General features: G+C 35.6%; 1 protein-coding gene across 1 annotated transcript in view; it reads left to right on the top strand.

Annotated features, from left to right (window-relative positions):
- Positions 1–19161, top strand: part of FGD4 (FYVE, RhoGEF and PH domain containing 4) — a 291336-nt gene that overhangs the window by 228208 nt on the left and 43967 nt on the right. Inside the window, 6 exon segments of the mRNA XM_043967474.1 lie at positions 920–1009; positions 2847–2992; positions 5035–5191; positions 9105–9243; positions 9667–9725; positions 10211–10363. Coding sequence (XP_043823409.1) covers positions 920–1009; positions 2847–2992; positions 5035–5191; positions 9105–9243; positions 9667–9725; positions 10211–10363 — 744 coding nt within the window.

Genomic DNA, 19161 nt, shown 5'->3' with positions numbered 1-19161 from the left:
CCCCCCCACCACCACCAAAAAAAGAAAGACTTTACAGAGAGAGAAAGGACCTCCAGGCCCTGTAGTATAAGAAATTGTGAGTTGTTTTTACCATGTGTGCCTCACTGTCATTGTATTCTTAAGTTTGAGTCCATTCTTCCCATGGGCACTATGTATATATGTGAGAGCATGTACTCCTTCTAAGATGTTTTGTAACTACTGTTCTTCTTTTGCCATTTGCTAAGAGCTAATTGTCTATTTGCCCATTGTTAATGGGAAGCACATTGATAAGGGGCCCGTTGAGACTAAAGTGTTTTGAGTATAGACTCACAGGTTTACTCCTAGAACCTGAGGTAAAAGCTACCCTTAAAGGACCCAAACTAAAGTTGAAGGAATATCCTGAAGGGGTGTGTGTGTCTGTGTGTACACATACACATATATACACACATGTGTCTATATTTTTATATACTTGTGTGAGTATACATATGTGAATATGTAGGTACATGTGTGTATATATTGTACATATACATACATACACACAAATAAATTTGGAAGCCTTCCTTATAGAGGTGATAGTTTAAGTTATAGAGTTAGAAGAACTGTGAGAGAGAGAAAATGTAGGATGAGGGAGGCTTGGGATTGAGACTTCAAATATTCCCTCATTTACGGAGTCAGGAAGGAAAAATTAATAGCCATTGATGGAGACAAAGAAATGGTGGCATCAAAAATAAGAATCAGGACATGTCATTAAAACCAGGTGTTACCTCTTTGTTTGACTTTAGTCAGATTTCTGATCAAATTTTCCTTGATGGTTAAAAAGAATTTGATGGACAGCTAAGAAATAGCCAATTTTTTTATGGAATAGTCAGTTTTCTTGATTATTCAATGAGAAAAAAAATAATGTTTAAACATATATTTTCCTTACTGATCTATGTTTTAGGAGACAGATGAACAGAAACTTCACAAAATTGCCACTGAACTCTTACTTACAGAAAGAGCCTATGTTAATCGACTTGACCTTTTAGACAAGGTAATATTTTCCTTTTCAGGAAAAAAATTTTTTTGTTATCTATGTTATTTATGTTATTTGATATTGTAATTAATGTAAAATTTAGAATATTATGGGTTTTTTTTAGAAAAAGAGTAAAGTTTCCAAATATTTAATTACTAATAATTTTGTCAAGTAAATGTTTAAAAACTATCTGCTTTTTTTTGTGTGGACTTGCTAGGTTTAAATATTTCTTCTTGACAGACATAGAATCAATAAGCTCCTCTAGCTTATCATAGCACAACAAACAACATTGTAAACTGTTTACTTCAGTTCTTTCAACCAATCTGTGGCAGTAGGTGGAGGAACCAAAATTTTAACTAAAGACCACTACTTTAGTTGAAAGATCCAAAAGAGAAAGGACAAGTCAGGGTAGTATAAGAGATAGAAAGTGTGTGCCTATGTGTACAAACACATAAGAATCAGTACCCACTAAGATCTCTAGGAGACTGAAGGAAGCAACTGCCAGGTTGAAGCAAAATGAAGCCCAGGGAAATAATCTTCAGAGGCCAAGTAAGAAGAATCTCCATCTATTCACACAGTAAGAATGTCAACAGGCCCATAACCAGATCAAGGCCATGCACACTTACATACAGTACTACATTCACAATTTTTATTTGTTGGACATTTACTGCTTTTTGCCAACCTTTCCCCTTTCTACCTTAACTGTCTTCTCATATTTTACTCTTTTCTATGTACTCTAAGATCCAGTGATATTTGCTATTCCTCCTGTCTCTTTACCTTCTTACTGGCCTTCTCATATACCTAGAATCCTCTTACCCTTGATATTCCTGGCTTTTTTCAAAACTTAGTTTAGACCTTACCTTTTGTATGAGACCTTCCTCATTCTTTTTCCCAATCCCCCAAACACTTGAGTCAGGTTTTCTAAAGTTATCTTCCATCTGATCTACTTTTATACCTATTAATTTATGTTTTCTTCCCCATTAGTATATTATCTTCTTAAAGGCAGGAACTGTTTTTGCATTTTTCCTCTTCTTTGTATCCTTAGCATATAGCACTGAGGCTGTCACATGGTAACCATTTAATAAATGTTTGTTGCTTAATTGATTTTTTTCTTAGCTATATTAATGAGCCTGATTTCTTGCTCTTTGCTTATTTTATTGAATTTTTTTTTCATCTGTTCTGCTAGTACCTATCATTCAAGATTTTTGCCATACATTTCCCTTTCTTTGAACTTGAAATCCTTAATTGCTATGTTCTCCAAATGGTACCAGTCTGTTGGAGTCCCTTAAGTCATCATTTTTGGTCTCCCTAGAAAATGCAGAGAAAGTTAATTTACATATTTAGCAACCATCTGGACACTTGTCAATGAATAGATCTCCTGTCTGTATTCATCATAATAAGTATTTAGGAGATGCAATGACCTTAGTGAAGTACATCAAAGATTGTTCATTTTTAAAATAGTTATTAGCTGTATTTATGTAGAAATATTATATTGCTATATTATTATTACATTGGAAAAGTTTGTAGTAAGTTCCATATTAGGGCTTATAGTGTGCTGTCGGAAATGTGAGTGGAAAAAGACCCATAAATACAGTTAGTTCAACAAAGTTCCCACTATGTACAAGGTACTGTTTTAAGACCAAGGTAGCTTAAGTGATTGCCCAATGTCAGTCAGATGTTTAGTCATTGATAACAGGTTAGAAATCAGATCTTCTCACTACCAATCATGGGCTCTCCCCATTTTACTACACTAAAGTATGTACTCCTAAACCCAAAATCATAATTAATTCCTTTAATCATGTTTTAAGGGTTTTTTTAAGCATGCAAAAATGCTTATTCTGCTCTTTTGCTTCAGATATTTTATTGCAAACTATTGGAAGAAGCTAATCGAGGCTCATTTCCAGCAGAGATGGTGAACAAGATATTTTCTAATATTTCATCAATAAATGCATTCCACAGTAAATTCCTTTTGCCAGAACTGGAGAAACGAATGCAAGAATGGTAAGAAAAAACAATTTTTAAATGATGGGTCTAAGTGATGAGAGAACTGCCATATTAGTAAGACATTGTTTTCATCACCAAACCACAAAAACCCAAACCAGGTCATCCTTCAACAAACTGTGTGTGTGTGTGTATATATATATTTTTTGGGGGGCGGTGAGGCAATTGGGGTTAAGTGACTTGCCTAGGGTCACACAGCTAGTAAGTGTCAAGTGTCTGAGGCCAGATTTGAACTCAGATCCTCCTGAATCCAAGGTCGGTGCTTTATCCACTGCATCACCTAGCTGTCTCCCAAACTGTGTATATTTTATGTAGCAAGGTTCTAGGGTCTGCCAGCCTTATTTATTTATAGGTCAGCTTCTCAGCCTGCCACTTGATTCATTCCCATATTTAATTATCTCAAATTTTAGAGTTATCTAGGAGTATGTTTGCATTTTTCCTTATTAATAAAATTTCAGCAAATATTTCAAGTCACTTAAAATCAGACTTCCAACTCAGTTCAGTAAAGCTAGAGAAACCTCTTTCTACATTAACAGTTGCTCATATCTCTACCCTGAATCTCCTAGAAGAGATTAGATGTGTTATTCATAATCAATCATATCACAAAACCATCTGTAATTCTTTATACTTTTTTTAATTGCAAAGAAAAAAAAATCAAACCAAGTCACCTGAAAGCATCACTGTTAATTGCTTTTTTTCTTACTTTTGAAAACCCAGCCCCAACACTTAACCTCCAGGGTTAAGAAACCTCAAGATTCCCAGATGTCTCTTCCTAGTAATTCTCTTCAACCTCCCTAAAGAATAACTGTCAAAGTAATTCTGTAAAGAAGGGAGCCAACTCCACCTTCTGGTTCTTTCAGTGTCCATTAGGCATCTATTACCTCTCTCACCATTTCTATTACCGCTCTTAACAGTTTCTCTTCTGATTCATAAGTTTCTCTTTATAATGTCTTTCCATAGAATAAGTTTTAAAATCTTTAGAACAATAAGTGTTGCCTATTCTTTGTTTTTGTCTTTTTCCATAGTTTATATCATAGAGCCTTTGAATCAGAGTTGTGTTAGTAAATGTTTAACAATCTCCACCCCCCCCCAAAAAGGAATATACATGACACACTTTTAAGTTACATCTTCATTATTAATATTTTTTCATTACTTTGTTAAGTTATAAATAATTAACAAAACAATAAATCAAACCCTGATCTGTAGGGATTGCTGAAGGAAAAGAGAAGGGAACAAGAATTTACACAGTGCCTACCATGTGTCAGGCACTGTGCTAATGACACTCTTTAACAAAAAATGTAACAATTTAAATTTAACCATTGAAGTGAGCTTGTCCTAGCTGGCTCCAGCATTCTCCTGCTTATGGCTCAGCAGTAAAAATACAAACTGCACTTGATGCCATAGAGAGTTATAAGCACCTCACAGACTGGCAGTTACAATTGTTACTCCTGACTCCTATGATCTTTTTTTTTTTTTTTTTTTTTTGGTGAGGCAATTGGGATTATGTGACTTGCCTAGGGTCACACAGCTAGTAAGTATTAAGTGTCTGAGGCCGGATTTGAACTCAGGTCCTCCTGACTCCAGGGCCAGTGCTCTATCCACTGTGCCACCTAGCTGCCCCTGACTCCTATGATCTTAAAGAGACAGTAATAGTGTCTATAACATTTGTAGGAGGGATCTTTGAAATAAGGGGTTACAGATATGTATTTTTACCCAGAAATTACTGGTAAATAACATAATGCATTTGTCGCCTAGCAAATTGTCATTTTAGTATCTATTGAAGGTGCTGCTGCCTCTATTCTCCAACTACTTTTAGATGAGAAGACACAAAGCTGATAGGGATTTTAAGCTCAGAAGGATACCTTTACACCTTTGACTCCTTAAAATACCTCGACAATGTATGACCTGGGAGCACATCACTTTCTACTTACTGAGGTTCAATGGTTTTGATATGGAGAAGTAAAGGATGACTTCTTACAATTTTGTTAATTTGCCCAAACTATAAGAAAACTTAATATTCCGTTTACTGCTTTGTTCCTCAGGGAAACCACTCCTAGAATTGGAGACATCCTACAGAAGTTGGCTCCTTTCCTCAAAATGTATGGAGAATATGTGAAAGGCTTTGATAATGCAATGGAATTAGTTAAAACCATGACTGAACGGATAGCCCAATTTAAATCAGTAATTGAAGAAATTCAGGTAATAGGGTTGTCAAGTATATAAATATTTTTCTTTATTATAGTGGACTGTTTTTAACAAATGGAAGATCCTTTTCAGCTATACAATTTTATGAGCCTTTTTCCATTCCCTGAAGGATGTGAGGTCCAAAATTGTCCAATCTGCAAGAAAAATCACTGAGGTAGAGCTCCAAGCCGATAGCACTTTATTAAAGGGTCCATGGCTTCCTCTAATGAAGTGGACCTCAGATCTTCCTCATGATCTGAGATGCCTCCTTTCCCCAGGTTCTACAAGAGGCAAGAATACAGAATCTGATTGGTTGAAAGACCTTGGTTTTGACCCTCCAGGAGGGCCAGAAATGATGTATCTGCATGAGTGGTCACAAAATGGGCAAGGCAAGTGTCATCTCTTCTAAGTGGTCATAAGATGGTCACCTGCTCATGCTGGACAAGACAGGGTGGTCTGGAGAGTCGAAACAAATTGGGGAACTGTCCATATCACACCACCAATGCTAGGCTTGGACATGGAATATGAGCAAAACAGGATGGAGATATCTTTGTCAGCATTCTTCTGGTTGTGCAAGTGCACTTCATAAGTGGTGAATGTTGGATCAAAATTTGAGGCCTACTATAAAGGCCTACTGTAAGAATCTATTTTATCTAATTATTGCTACATAATTTATGTAAAATATGTATTAATACATGTTTATTCTTGTGCTATTAGATGACTGACTAAATGCATATTGCTAGATAAGTGTTTAACTAATAATTGCTAATAATCACTACCCTTATGTAATCACACTTAACTGATTAATACTGATTGGAATGGAGTAGGGATCCAGATGAATCATTTCTCAAAGGTAGCTCTTAAAAATAAAAGAAAATGCTTTCCATAATCTATTTTGTAGCAAAGAAAGTTAATTTTTCCCCATTCCTTTATAAACTTTCATAGTGTTTCCTCATCAGTCTGTCAGCAAATATTTATTGAGTTTCTATATGCCAGACACTATATTCAGTTGATCTCTTCCTGGCCTCTAGTCTACAGATTAATTTATCAAAATGACAAAATGGAACATTTAAATCTTATATGGTTTACACAGAACTGGTGTTCATAACATTATTTTTGGTCACTTCAGATAGACTATAAATATCTTGAGGACAGAGATGATTTGTTTTTGCATTTGTATTTTTAGTTTTTACTGATTAATTGTGCAATGTGCTATTCTTTCCTCTTTTACCAAACTTGTACTGTATTATAACTACCATAATTTCCATTTGATACTTTTTTCTTTGATCAAATATGTTAAAAAATTTAAGACAAACCTACTTTCTGGCCTGTCTGTAATTCTCAGCATAATGTATGTAAAAGTGTTTGTAAGCTTTAAAGTGCTATATAAATGTAATATTGTTACTGATAACTATAAAATGGGTTTAATATATCCTTTGATTCTTCAGTGGATCTATGATGTTATTGATGTGGGATCTCTTCCCATCTATTCATGATGACAGTTATGGATCTTCTACAAGAGTGTCCATTCAATATAGGAGGAAGGGAAGTGAATGGGTTGATTATTTTTGTTACTTTCTCGTTTTTGTTTTTGTTAATACTGAGGTCTATGATTTTTTTTTCCCATCAATTTGGTGTCTTTCCTGAGAACTTTGTCTAGTCTAGGTTCTCATCACATCTCTTTTTCCCCCTACAGTGCTATTCCTACCTGTAACACAATAGCACTGCAAATAGAATATAATCCAAAAGAAACTACCATCACTAATAGAGAATAAATTTTCTTATACAAATATTGACAGATAATTTTCATTCTTTCTCTTCCTTCTAGTTTTATTCTTAACAACCATAGAGTGTTCTTAGTTGGGGCTTTGTTCGAGGTTTCTATAAAATTGTTTTTCCTTCCACTGTTTTTTGTTTCATAAGGCAACACTGTGCATAAATGTCTCCTATTCTCCTGAAGATTTTACAAACAAATTTGTATATGGTCTTTTTTTTTTTTTGGCCATAGGTAAGAAAGAAGGGAAACCTTGGATATAAATATTTTTTAAGTCTTATTCCATGTCCCAAAAAGTATTTTGTTAATGAATAGATGAATGAAAAAACACTTATTAAATTCTTACTATGTACAAAGCACTTTGCTAAGTGCTGGGAATACTTAAAAATATAAGATAGTTTTTTCTCAAGTTCATATTATAAAAGGGGAGACTATATATACATATATATATATAAAACAATGCATGTATTGAATATGTTTGTATGTATGTGTGTACACACACACACACACACACACACACACACACACACACGAATTTTAGCTGCTAATTGGAAGGAAAAGCCCTGTGCTGGTCCAATGTAAATTCTGAAAAGCAGATTGTAATGTATCTTTAATGTTATTTCCACTGATAAAGCCATATCCATTTCTGGCATTGAAACTTTTGATAGTGCCAAAAGACTGGTGGAGTGAACCCTGTTTTCTGGGTCTTTGGTAGCTATGACTGCTGATGAGGCATGTGCTACAGTTCTTGAAGAAGCAATTGCCAGGTGGAATCTTTATAAGCTTTGCTGGAGAGATTAGGTTGGTAGCAGGACTGGTACTCTAGGAGACACTGCCCTTCCCTGGGGCTCTTGGAACCTGAACTCTGTCTCCTTTGGAGTCTGAGGAGAGGTGATAGTCAAAGTGATGGAACTGATTTGACTTGCCTGGAACATGCCACTTCCTGTCTCTCCCTCAGCTCACCTTTGTAGGAAAAAGGTTGTTTATTTTGTTTTTTATTAATTTTTTTTTACTTTTCCTAAAATGGATCTCTTGAATTGTTCATTTTTACTTGGTTTATATTCACCTGACTTTACTTGTGTGCACTGAAACTCCTTTCTGCTTTACTTTACAAAAACCACTGTGAATATCAACCACATCCTTATGTATATCCTAGAGCAATTTAGAATGCCTTCTCTTGCTGACTGTATTACACATTTCTACTAACCAGAAATAACAGTTTGGCTTAATAGAATATACACAAAGTAATATAAGAATTCTTGATATAATTTAGTGTAATGATCCCAAGTTTTTTTTTTTGTTTTTTGTTTTTTGAACTTACAAAAAACACATTTTATTCCAAGTTTTTAATTAAATCTTTTGTACCTTTTAAACTTTTTTTAAAAAATTTCTACTAAAAGTGAAGAAATAAATTTAAAACATTTATTGGGATTCAGAGGAGCAAATCCTATCACCTCCCCTTATTTACCTGACTGACTTTGGGCAAATTATTTAAATCACTTTGTTCCTCAGTTCCCTCAATTGTATAATGAGAAGATTGAACTAAATAATTTCTAAAATCCTTCCTAGTCCATTAGCTTAAGACCTCCTATTTTGTTCATATGGTTATATGAAAACTTTGGGATTACCTCAGGGAAGCCTTTTTTCTTTATTGCTGACTACTGACTGGGGGAAAAAAAGATATTGTCAACATAGCTCCTCCTTAAAGAAAGGGTAATAAATGTTCATCTTTTAGTTTCCAGGAAGGATAAAATATCTGATAAATGTCTTGTCAAATGAATTGTATAATCAGATATGACAATACAAGCATTGAGAAAATGGTTTAAGTTTAAAAGCAATGACATTTAGAGTAATGATAAAATTGTTTCTGCTCAATTCAACAACATGGTATACTAGAAACCTCATTGATGAGATGTTCCTTGATAAAAAAAACTCTGGAAAATAATTTAATGATTTGCCTTTACCAAGCCTTTGAGCTGAGATAGTGAAATGGTTAACAGTCACCAGGAATTCTAATGTTAAAAATTCCACCTTGTCTTGCCTGCTGTCTTATTGTTGTTGCTCCAAATAAAAAACCATGGTGACTTATTTTAGATTAAATGAATAGGAAAAAAAACAACAGTGTTTTCTTTAAAGTATCTTTTCTGTCTCCAGAAACAAAAGATCTGTGGGAGTTTAACACTGCAGCATCACATGCTAGAACCTGTACAGCGAATCCCCCGATATGAGATGCTCCTTAAAGACTATCTAAGGAAACTGCCACCTGATTCCCTAGATTGGAATGATGCTAAAAGTAAGTAACTATCTTTTTAGATGGTAGGATAAGCCCAATTTAACAGGAGACAGTAGCCTCCAATATATAACATTTAGATAGCAGAGAACAGGATCAATGGAAATTATTTCATCAAAACTTGAATTGGCATATGATTTTTTCCTAGGATCATAAGCTTCAGAAGAGGAAAAACCATACTGTTTGTACTGATTTCATACTTTGTAGATAGCTATAAATCTTAAAGTGAGAGCCCTGCCCAAAAAAGTATTCCACCCACACTCTCATTTTAAAAGAACTGATTATTAGAATTTGATTCTCAATTAAATAAAGCCTTCATGTATGACTTAGATCCTAAATTTCTAACTTTTATATACTAGTCAGCAATGCAACATTATGAGGAGGAACAAAACATTTATTTGCTTTTCTGATTTTCTTTCTATATAGAATCACTTGAAATTATCTCTACTGCAGCAAGCCATTCGAATAGTGCAATACGGAAAATGGTAGGTGGTTTTGAGAGGAGAAAGCCTGATTAGTGAATTACTTGTATTTTAGCCATCTATACAGGTTTAACCCTGCAAAAGTAACTGTTTATCAGACAAATAGAAAAACTTGCCCAGGGTCACACAGCTATTTGATGCCGGATTTGAACTCAGGTTCTCCTGAATCCAGGGCTGGTGCTTTATCCACTGTGCCACCTACCTGCCTCCAATTACCTTATTTTTTAATATGGGGAAACTGAGGCCCTGGGAGGTTAAATTACTTGCACCTAGTGTACTTTTCCACTGTACCAAACCAACTCTCCCCAGTCCTCCCAAGGTTTACTTTTGGATTTTTGTTGTTTTTTGTTTGTTTGTTTATTGTTGAATGAAGTAATTGGTACTATATTTCTCAGCCTTATATTTCACTAAAAATATTCCTGAGTTATTTGAATACCAACTAAACTGTGATTTTTTTTAAGCTTTCATTTGTTCTTTGAATTCACTAGGAAAATCTTAAAAAACTGTTAGAGGTTTATGAAATGTTGGGAGAAGAGGAAGACATTGTTAATCCCTCAAATGAACTCATACGTGAAGGACAGATCCTTAAGCTTGCTGCTCGAAACACATCAGCTCAGGAACGTTATCTTTTCCTGGTGAGTATCATGATATTTACTTAGCATTGAGGAGCACCAAAATTCTCAAGCATATTTTGGGAAATTAGAATTCTTGCTTGCAAAAATATATATATTAATACATTCTTTGTACTACATTTTGGGAAAATCAAGTGGTCTAAATAAGTGCTTTCCTAGGAAATTGGAGTGTATGCCCTTGTCAAAGAAACTTTACCAAAACTTTGCTTTGTTTTATCTTTTTTTATGCAAATCTTTCTAAAATGAATTATTTGCTTCCTTCTTTAACAGTATACTGAAAATAATTTAACCTTTACTTGAGGTTTCATTCTTATAATTATAAATATCAGTTATATGTATGGGCTGCCTTCTGACTTTGGCTTTAATGATTGTGTAAAATATTTTGAATTTTAAATTCTCTATTTTGTCTTTTATGATCTCATCTATCTAGACAATGGTCTAGCTATGAATTTTTTCTACCCAAAATTATATATATTTAAGTTTTTAATGCATTTGAATTTGTGATAGAATGTGTTAAGTTTAATCTATGAACCTATTTTTCACCAAAATTCATCTGAATTTCCCTAATATTTCTTTTCAAATAAAGACTCCTTTCTCCCCTAGTTTGTGATCTTGAGTTTATCAAATGCTAGACTTTTACATAACTTCTTTCTTTCTTCCTTCCTTTCTTTTTTTTTTTTTTTTTTGGCAGGGCAATGAGGGTTAAGTGTGACTTGCTCAGGGTCACACAGCTAGTAAGTGTCAAGTGTCTGAGGCCGGATTTGAGCTCAGGTCCTCCTGACTCCAGGGCCAGTGCTTTATCCACTGTGCCACCTCATTCATTTATTTCTAAATCTTATTTAGCTGATCTGTTCCATTGACTTATTTTTTTGACAATTACTGGTTTCTTAGTTTGAGATGTAGTAGTCTGAGTCTACTTTCCCTTCCTTTCCAGCTTTAGCTCCATATCTTTGTTATTTTGGGCCATATATAGTTATAGCATAGGCCAGTCCATTAATTCCTGCTTAGCATTAGATTAAAAGAAGACACTCATCGATCATGAAATGCAATAAAAACAACTTAGGATAAAGAAGGACAAGTTAGGAAGGATGTCATTTAAGTAAAACAACTCCTCTCTGCTTCTTCCTTTACTGTGGCACTTATCAGGGCTATGGAAATTATGTTCAAACCTCCAGCATTGACTCACCATTGTTGTTCACTTGTTTCCAGCTCTTTGTGACTCCATGCAACATAGTGTCCATAAGGGTTTTCTTGGCAAAGATACAGGAGTGGTTTACCATTTTTTTCCTTTAGTAGATTAAAGAAAACAGAGGTTAAGTGACTTGCCCAGGACTTACAGTCAGTAAGTGTCTGAGACCATACTGGAATACAGGTCTTCTTAACTCCTGGCCCAGAACTTTATCCACCAAGCCACCTAGCTGCCTCCTAGGCAACCAAAGATTAAGTGACTTGCCCAAGGTCATACAGCTAGTAAATGACTGAGGCCAGATTTGAAATCAGGTCTTCCTGACTCCAGGAGCAACACTCTATCCACTGAGCAATCTAACCACCTAATTCACCGTTGGCTAATAAGCATTTTGTGCCTTAGATGCCAATGAAGCCAAACTGATAATCCCAATAATGGTCTTTCTATCATATATCCTTATAGGGAAATTTGATAAGCCTACATAAAATAGCTGTTACTTCTACGACACCTTGATCAGGGACCTTTGATTTCATTGATATTCCTGAATGAGGTGAAGTCTCAGATAGTCGATGCATTTTGTTATTTTAAATGGAATTTCCCTAGCTCTTCTTTTGTTACTAATATACCATTAGACATAATTTGGGGAGACATTATTTTATATCAGACACTGTGCAAAGCACTTTACAATTTCCCTTTAAATTTTTTCAAATGGACCTTTTAAACTCCCTAATTACCCTATTTTTGAGTTTAGTCTGTTTAACCAGACAAATGGAGGATAAGATCATGTTAATGCTTTGTTTTTGTGGATTTTCTATTTTTCTTTTTATTTTTGTTAGAAGAGCCAGCAACTTACTCACACAAGGAAATATCTCCCCCTCTCCCAACCATGCTTTTTCAGAGAAACCTGAAGAGATTCCCGCAGCTTTTCCCAGTTCTAACACTAATTGTTGCTTTAATTTTGCATGCCTGGAGGCAATGACCCACCCTCTAGAAGCTTTTAATCCCCTAGCACCTGGAGGCAAAGTGGGGGAAGAGGAATCCAGGCCTGAGTTCAAAATCAAGTCTGATTCAAATTGCTCTGGTCCCTCCCCTCCTCTCCAAACCCCACCCTCTACTCCTCCTATGGCCAAGCCCATAGCTTCCCCTGCCTGGGAAGTCCAGAGATCTGATGCGCATGCTCAGCTTTCTCTACCTACATTTGCAGCTTCAGGTTCAGCCCTTCCCCGGCCTGGCTGTGCTTTTGAGACAATCTTAGAAAACTCTTTAAATTCCAGATATGCTCGTTTTGTTCATAATTTTGCTAACCTGCTTTTGTCTTTAATTAGTAATCTTATAAAGCATTTGTATGGTGAAAAGACTGACAGAAAATATAGAGGGGTTAAAGAAGAAAAACTTAAGCTGAATGAGAATGACAATCATCACCATAGTTCAAGACTCCGCTTCTTTTGCCATGGAAGGGTATATATTTTACAGAAATGTAGAAGTAAGCAGCAAGGTATTGATATGAGTATTGGGGATTTTAGATATCGGAATCAAAGGTGTTCTGAATTCACTCAGAGTATTAATATCAGTTCAGAGGTTACATAGGATTTCTATGCTATTACATATACATTTTGAAATTAATGGTATGGGTTTATTTTCATAGAGATTTTCATGCTTTTGAGATTGTGTTTTTATATTTAGTTTTTAAAACAAGGAGAATATTTGTAAAAGCTTTTTATAGTCATGTGATCAAGTTTATATTTTATAATACTCTTATTAATATTAAGTTCACATTCATTTAGACTTCCTTAGTTTGAATTTCATTGTCTTTTATTGTTCCATGTGTATTTTCTTCTATTCATTTGTCTATCTAATTTTGAAACATTGCAAGATGGTTTTGATTTTATTATACAATGTTAATTCTAGGAGTATTGTGCTCCCCATATTCTGAGTTGTTTGTTTTTGTTATTTTTTCTCAACTGATTATTTGATCAAACTCTTTAAAGCATTTCCCTGGCAAATTGGTTGCCATGGCAAGTGTAAATTGATTCTAGAAGTATTATTTTTGATAAGCATATTCCCAAAAAAAAAAAAAAAAAGAGGGGAACATTTGTAAAAGTTTTCTATTTTCAAAAAAAAAAAAGTTTTCTTTAGGATTGTGTTGTGCTTTAACTTGTATTTAAATATGTTCAGATTTTTCACAAAAGTAATTGAATACTAAGTAAAAAAAGGTATTATTTGAAAATTGTTGCATAATTATATATTATATTCTGAGTCAAGATGTATTCACATTTTTTGCAATCATTTATTATCCTCAATTTTTAAAATCCATATGAGACTTGGATTATGGGAACTTATCATTTAAGACATTAATTGCCTTTATTCTGAGTTATCAGATGCCAGTTGGCCAAGATGCCATCCAATCACAAGAGGAATACATGCAAAGAGCAGACATTGAACTGTTACATGAGGGGAGACATGCACGAAGTTAAGGTATGGCCGAGGGAACGGCTTTTGACAAATGTTGAGGTTGGATTCTCTTGGTTTAATATTTTATTTTATTTTTCCCCACAATATTGTACAGATGGCTGGAAGTATTGATTCCCACCCATCTCACTCACCTAGCTTCTATGCTCCCTCCTATATGCCTGATGCCATGGACATCTCAATCCCATGCATCTGTTAAGTCTGACTCAGTTTCCTCCAATATGTTCGGTGGGCATGGACATATATTCCATCCACCTATTTTAAGCCTTTTGTGAATGATGGCACAAGCAGTATACCTTCAAAAACTGTATAGTAGCCTGGCATACTGTATGGGCAGTACATATTGCTCAAGTGTGGGAATGCTCATATCCCATCATTTCTCTGTTCTTTTATGGTAACCCCCATAATTATCTCAGGTGTCATGATAAATAACAGTGTTGAATTTGGCCTTGACATCTGTTACTAATTATATTAGATTTTAAAATTTCTCATAATGGCATGAGGATAATTAGGCAGATGATGCAAAAAGTGATGAAACAGATAAAAATTATTTTTAATAATTAATATTGCAGCAATTGTCTTCTCAATTACCCTCCATAAGGGGGGGACTATAGTAATATTATAATTTAAAGAATGTTTCAATTTTTGTTTTATTATATGTTTCATGTGTAACAACTAAGATTCTGTATTCCCTTAGACATGTTTTTGAGAACTTCATTGTTTGATTTTATTATTGACAAAGCTATTTTAAAGTTGTGTTAAGCTCAATTTTGTAGGAAATTTTCCTGGCTGATTACCAGCATCCATACCTCAACCCCTGAAAAGACTTCCATTCCATGACTACACCTAGAGGACATCTGAGAAAAGACTTTCAGAGACTTTAAATGAACAGTTTTGATTTGTTTGTTTTTGTTGGTTTTTTTCTCTTTCTGTTATAATATACACCATCTGTAACATGTATTCTCTGCAGAGGCCCTCCCTTTGCAAGACCAATGTCAAAGCGTCGGTTCATGAGGACAAAAAAAAAAAATCGCCCCTCTGGACAAAACTTTCCTCTCTTCCTTTTTCTATATTGTTGTTCACATATTATTAGTTAGCAATAGTTATTATATTGTTTTTACTGTTCCGTCAAGGAAACATTTTGTTTCTTGAGGAACAACAGGGGGGACTGTAACGATTGGAATGACGCCACCTGCTGGATACTTACTGTAGAAGAGTTCTGCCCATGAAGCGAAGGTCTTTTGAGGGCAAGACCAGGAGTCAGGAAGTGGACACAGGCTAGTGGGAGGAGGAAGGAAGAGACTGGCGCTCAGTCTCGCGCGCTCTTTCCTCTGGACTCTGGTGGAGAAGGGAGCTAGAAATGTGCTCTCCCTTTAATAGATAGGAATCTAGGCCTTTCTCTCTCTCTTTACCAAATTCTTATTCTCCTTAATAAATGCTTAAAAGGTCTAACTCTTGCTAAAGCTTATAATTTATTGGTGACCACTCATTAGATATTTTAGACAGACTAGCTAGAATTTTAGCCCTTAACACAGTTATCTCATTTTATTCTTACAATAACACTGGGAGGTAGGTGCTATGTTGAAAGACAGAGGTTAAGAAATAGGGTGGAGCCAAGATGGCAGAGGAAAGGCAGTGACTTCTTGGAGGTCTCCCCTGAAACCCATCCAGATTCCTTCAGATAATGCCATAGGACAATTCCTGGAGCAGCAGAACCCACAAAAGGATGGGGTGAGATCATTTTCCAGCCAAAGATGTCTGAGAAGGTCATCAGGAAAGGTCTTTTGTGCTGGGGTGAGAATGGAGCACAGCCCCACAGCCATGACAACACAGATCCAGCTCCAGGGCAGGCCACCACACAGATCCAGCCCCAAGCAGGCTGCTCTAGATGAGCCTCTTGGCTGCTGCTGCTTCTGAAATTCAGCCCACAGATGGTGAGGGGGCCGAGCAGTTGGCTAGGGGGAGATTACAGGAGTTTCTGCTGGTGCCGAGGTGGGACTCTCTTGTTTTGCCCACACTCAGACCCAGGAAGCAGTCAGGCAGCAGCCCAGGCGGGGGAGGGGCATGGAGCTTGGAGCCACAGTGAAACAGGGAGGAGTTAAAATGAGCAGACAGAAAAAAAAATGCAGACCCTAGAAAGTTTCTTTAGTAACAAGGAAGATCAAAATATACCCTCAGAGGAAGATAGCAAAGTCAAAGCTCCTACATCCAAAGCTTCCAAGAAAAATATGAATTGGTCTCAGGCCATAAGAAGCATTCAAAAAGAACTTTGAAAGACAGAGGTTAGGTGACTTGCCCAGGGTAATATAGCTAATAGTGTCTGAAGCCAGATTTGAACTTAAGAATTCCTGACTCCATACTTGTCACTCTGTCTTACCCTTCAGCTAACTGCCTATTTATTTTTAAATTTATTTTTTAATTTCTCTACTGTTATTGCCATAGGGTATATTTTCTAGCAGTGAAAGAATAACAAAGATAGGAATTCTAAGACTCCACTATGTTTCAAATAATGCGTGTGTTCTTAGTTTTATATACATTTAAGGAAAGTCATGCTTTTATGCTTTTAACTTGTTTTAAAAACTTTTAAACTTGTTTTCCTGGGGAGGGTGGGGTAGTGGTAGAGAAAAGGCAGTGAACTCACCTGAGCTCTTCCAAATTCCCCTCCCAATAACTTCAAATAATACCTCAAAACAAATTCTGGAGCAGCAAAACACACAAAAGGATGGGGCGAAACAATTTCCCAGCCCAAGACAACTTAGAAGGTTAGCAAGAAAGGTCTATTGTGAACTGAGTCAAATTTATAAAAATAAACAGTAACTCCAGGATTGATAAATAGTCAAAGGATATGAATGGGCAGTTTTCAAACAAAGAGATCAATCTATCCATAGTCATATGAAAAAATGCTCTAAGTCATTATCAATCAGAGGAATGCAAATTTAAAACAAACTCCTGAGGTATCATGTCACACCTATGAGAGTGGCAAATATAACCACAAAGGAAAATATTTGGATATTGGGAGGGGATGTGGGGAAAACTGGGATGCTAATCCACTGTTGGTGGAGTTGTGAAGGGATCCAACCAGTCCTGGAGAGCTATTTGTAACTGAGCCCAGGGGGCTATAGAACTGTGAATACCTTTTTTTTGGGGGGGGGGTGAGGCAAATTTGGATTTACGTGACTTGCCCAAGGTCACACACCTAGTAACTGTCAAGTGTCTGAGGCCTTATTTGAACTCAGGTTCTCCTGACTCCAGGGCGGTGTTCATCCACTGCACCACCTAGCTGCCCTTGTGCATACCCTTTGATCCAGCAATACCACTGCTAGGTTTATATCCCACAGAAATCTCAAAAAAAAAAAAAAAGACCTATTTGTACAAAAATATTTATAGCAACTCTTTTTGTGGCGGCTAAGAATTGGAAATCAAAGGAATGCCCATCAATTGTGGAATGGCTAAACAAGCTGTGGTATATGATGGTGATGGGAATATCATTGTGCTAAAGAAATCACAAGTAGGATGCTTTCAGAAAGGCCTGAAAAACTCGTATGAATTATTGTATAGTGAAGTAAGCACATGATAACATGCACGGTGACAGCAATATTGTTCAGTGTAGAACTGTGAATGACTTAAGGACTATTGATGAAAACATACTATTCACCTCCAAAGAAAGAACTGATATTCATTGAACAGACTGAACATGCTATTTTTCACTTTCTTTTTTTTAATTAATAAAGTATATTATTTTTTTTCCTGTTACATGTAAAGATAGTTCTCAACTTTTGTTTATACAAAGCTTTCCAATTTCAAATTTTTCTCCCTCCTTCCCCTCCCCCCCTCCTCTAGACAGCAGGTAATCTGATATAGATTTTATATATATATATATATATATATATATATATATATATATATATATATGTGTGTGTGTGTGTATATATAACACCACACACACACACACACATATAATAACATTAAACATATTTCTGCATTAGTCCATGTTATAAGAGAAAAATCAGAGCAATGACGAAAAACCTCAAAATAGAAAAAACTACAGCACCAAAAACAAAAGAAATAGTATGGTTCATTCAGCATCTATACTCCACAGTTCTTTTTTTTTCCCCTGGATTTGGAGATCCTCTTCTATCATGAGTTCCCTGGAACTCTTCTGTACCATTGCATTGTGAGAAGAATATAGTCCATCACAGTAGATCAACACTCAATGTTGATGATACTGTGTACAATGTTCTTCTGGTTCTGCTCATCTCACTCATCATCAGCCCATGCAGACCCTCCAGGTTTCTCTGAACTCCTCCTGCTATCGTTTTTACAACACAATAGTATTCCATTACATTCATATACCACAACTTGTCAGCCATTCCCCCAATTGAATGGGCATCCCCTCAACTTCCAATTCCTTGCCACCACATAAAGAGCAGCTCATAAATATTTTTGTACATGTGGTCCCTTTCCCCTTTCCATGATTTCTTTGGGATAAAGACCCCAAAAGTGGTATTGCTGGGTCAAAGGGTATGCACAGCTTTATAGCCCTTTGGGCATAATTCCAAATTGCTCTCCAGAATGGTGATCAGTTCACAGCTCACCAAACAATGCATTAGTGTTCCAATTTTTCCACAACTTCTCCAAACATTTATTATTTCCTTTTTTGTCATTTTAGCCAATCTGATAGGTGGTCAGGTGGTACCTCAGAGTTGTTTTAATTTGCATCTCTCTAATCATTAGAGATTTATGAGCATTTTTTCATATGGAATAGATAGCTTTGGTTTCTTCATCAGAAAACTGCCTGTTCATATCCTTTGACCATTCTCAATTGGGGATATTTTTTCACTTTCTTTTCCTTTTATTCAAGGTTTCTTATACAAAATTACTAATATGGTAATGTTTTATATAATTACACATATATAACCTATATTGCTTACTGCCTCCAGGGAGGGGGAGGGATAGAATTTGGAACTCAAAACTTTAATTTAAAATGTTTATTATTATTTAAAAGAACTAAAAAATAAAAGATCATCTTCTACATATCTAAAAATGTTTTTTGGTTTTTTTTTTTTTTACAAGAAAGAAAGAAAGGTCTGTTGACACCAAGGTAAGAGTGGAGCTCAGACTGCACCAGCCCAGGCCAACCCCCAGCAAAACT

The sequence above is a fragment of the Dromiciops gliroides genome, chromosome 5 (genome assembly GCF_019393635.1).
Source record: "Dromiciops gliroides isolate mDroGli1 chromosome 5, mDroGli1.pri, whole genome shotgun sequence".
NCBI classification, from domain to species: domain Eukaryota; kingdom Metazoa; phylum Chordata; class Mammalia; order Microbiotheria; family Microbiotheriidae; genus Dromiciops; species Dromiciops gliroides.
This window is presented reverse-complemented; position numbering and strand designations above follow the sequence as displayed.